Source organism: Anarrhichthys ocellatus, unplaced genomic scaffold (assembly GCF_004355925.1).
Source record: "Anarrhichthys ocellatus isolate YVR2014 unplaced genomic scaffold, GSC_Weel_1.0 scaffold159, whole genome shotgun sequence".
Lineage (NCBI taxonomy): Eukaryota > Metazoa > Chordata > Actinopteri > Perciformes > Anarhichadidae > Anarrhichthys > Anarrhichthys ocellatus.
In genome coordinates, this window is record NW_022280189.1 from 118,760 (window position 1) to 120,724 (window position 1,965).

The 1,965-nt window shown below is 41.9% G+C and overlaps 1 protein-coding gene across 1 annotated transcript in view; it reads left to right on the top strand.

The window, feature by feature from the left end:
- fbxo3 (F-box protein 3) overlaps positions 1-1,965 on the top strand; it is a 19,781-nt gene that overhangs the window by 16,391 nt on the left and 1,425 nt on the right. Inside the window, exons 2-5 of the mRNA XM_031878047.1 lie at positions 247-292; positions 1,307-1,391; positions 1,461-1,583; positions 1,704-1,819. Coding sequence (XP_031733907.1) covers positions 247-292; positions 1,307-1,391; positions 1,461-1,583; positions 1,704-1,819 — 370 coding nt within the window. The remainder of the gene's footprint in view (positions 1-246; positions 293-1,306; positions 1,392-1,460; positions 1,584-1,703; positions 1,820-1,965) is intronic.

Sequence of the window (1,965 nt, forward strand, 5' to 3'; positions counted from 1 at the left end):
TGTGGCTAGAGAAATTGAACTCAGCTTTCCAAAGATGTGATAAACCACAGTTAATTTATGTTTTAAATTTGTTTGATGATCTCAAACATTTAAGTGTGACAACCATGCAAAAAAATAAGAAATCAGTAAGGGGGCAAACACTTTTTCACACGTGTGTGTGTGTGTGTGTGTGTGTGTGTGTGTGTGTGTGTGTGTGTGTTATAATAATGAATATTTTAACACCTTGTTGTGTTTTATGCGTTTCAGGATCAGACGGCTCAGGACCCTTCAGCCATTGACATGTTCATCACAGGTCTATTGTTCATCCATCACCACGTGAACATGAGATAAAACCTATTCATTCATCACCACATGAGATAAAACCTGTTGTTCATCCGTCACCACGTGAACATGAGATAAAACCTGTTCATCCATCACCACGTGAACATGAGATAAAACCTGTTCATCCATCACCACGTGAACATGAGAGAAAACCTGTTCATCCATCACCACGTGAACATGAGATAAAACCTATTCATCCATCACCACGTGAACATGAGATAAAACCTATTCATCCATCACCACGTGAACATGAGATAAAACCTATTGTTCATCCATCACCATGTGAACATGAGATAAAACCTATTCATCCATCACCACATGAGATGAAACCTATTGTTCATCCATCACCACGTGAACATGAGATAAARCCTATTGTTCATTCATCACCACATGAGATAAAACCTATTCATTCATCACCACATGAGATAAAACCTGTTGTTCATCCATCACCACGTGAACATGAGATAAAACCTGTTCATCCATCACCACGTGAACATGAGATAAAACCTGTTCATCCATCACCACGTGAACATGAGATAAAACCTGTTCATCCACCACCATGTGAACATGAGAAAAAACCTGTTCATCCATCACCACGTGAACATGAGATAAAACCTATTGTTCATCCATCACCACGTGAACATGAGATAAAACCTATTCATCCATCGCCACATGAGATGAAACCTATTGTTCATCCATCACCACGTGAACATGAGATAAAACCTGTTGTTCATTCATCACCACATGAGATAAAACCTGTTGTTCATCCATCACCACATGAACATGAGATAAAACCTGTTCATCCATCACCACATGAACATGAGATAAAACCTGTTCATCCATCACCACGTGAACATGAGATAAAACCTATTGTTCATCCATCACCACGTGAACATCAGATAAAACCTATTATTCATCCATCACCACGTGAATATGAGATAAAACCTATTATTCATCCAAAGCGTCCATGTTTGTTTGTGTTCAGGTTCGTCTTTCTTTGAGTGGTTCACGTCGTATGTCCACAACGTCGTGGCAGGAGAATATCCGATCATCAGAGACCAGATCTTCAGGTGATTATTGATTAGTGTGAAAGTTATTATGTAAGTTATTATATAAATATAATATAAATATGTCTGCAGGTATGAGCATGAGAAAGGCTGTGTGGAGACGACCGGAGACATCTCGGTCTCTGTTTCTACCTCCTTCCTACCTGAGTTGTCCTCAGTCCACCCACCTCACTTCTTCTTCACCTACCGCATCAGGTACCTGTCTGTCTCTCTGTGTCTGTCTCTCTCTCTGTCTCTCCCCGTCTGTCTGTATCTCAGTCTCTCTCTCTCTGTCTCTCTCTCTCTCCACGTGTGTTTAATAAAGTGTATTTTCAGAATAGAGATGTCCAGCAGTGCGTCTCCAGAAGCTTCCTGTCAGCTGGACAGTCGTTACTGGAAGATCACGACGTCTGATGGAAACGTGGAGGAGGTTCAGGGTCCCGGCGTGGTCGGTACGCATCACATGGCCATCACATGGCCATCACTTGACCATCACTTGACCATCACATGACCACCTGCTCCACTGGGATTGGCTGATACCACCTGCTGAATGTGTGTGTGTGTGTGTGTGTGTGTGTGTGTGTGTGTGTGTGTGTGT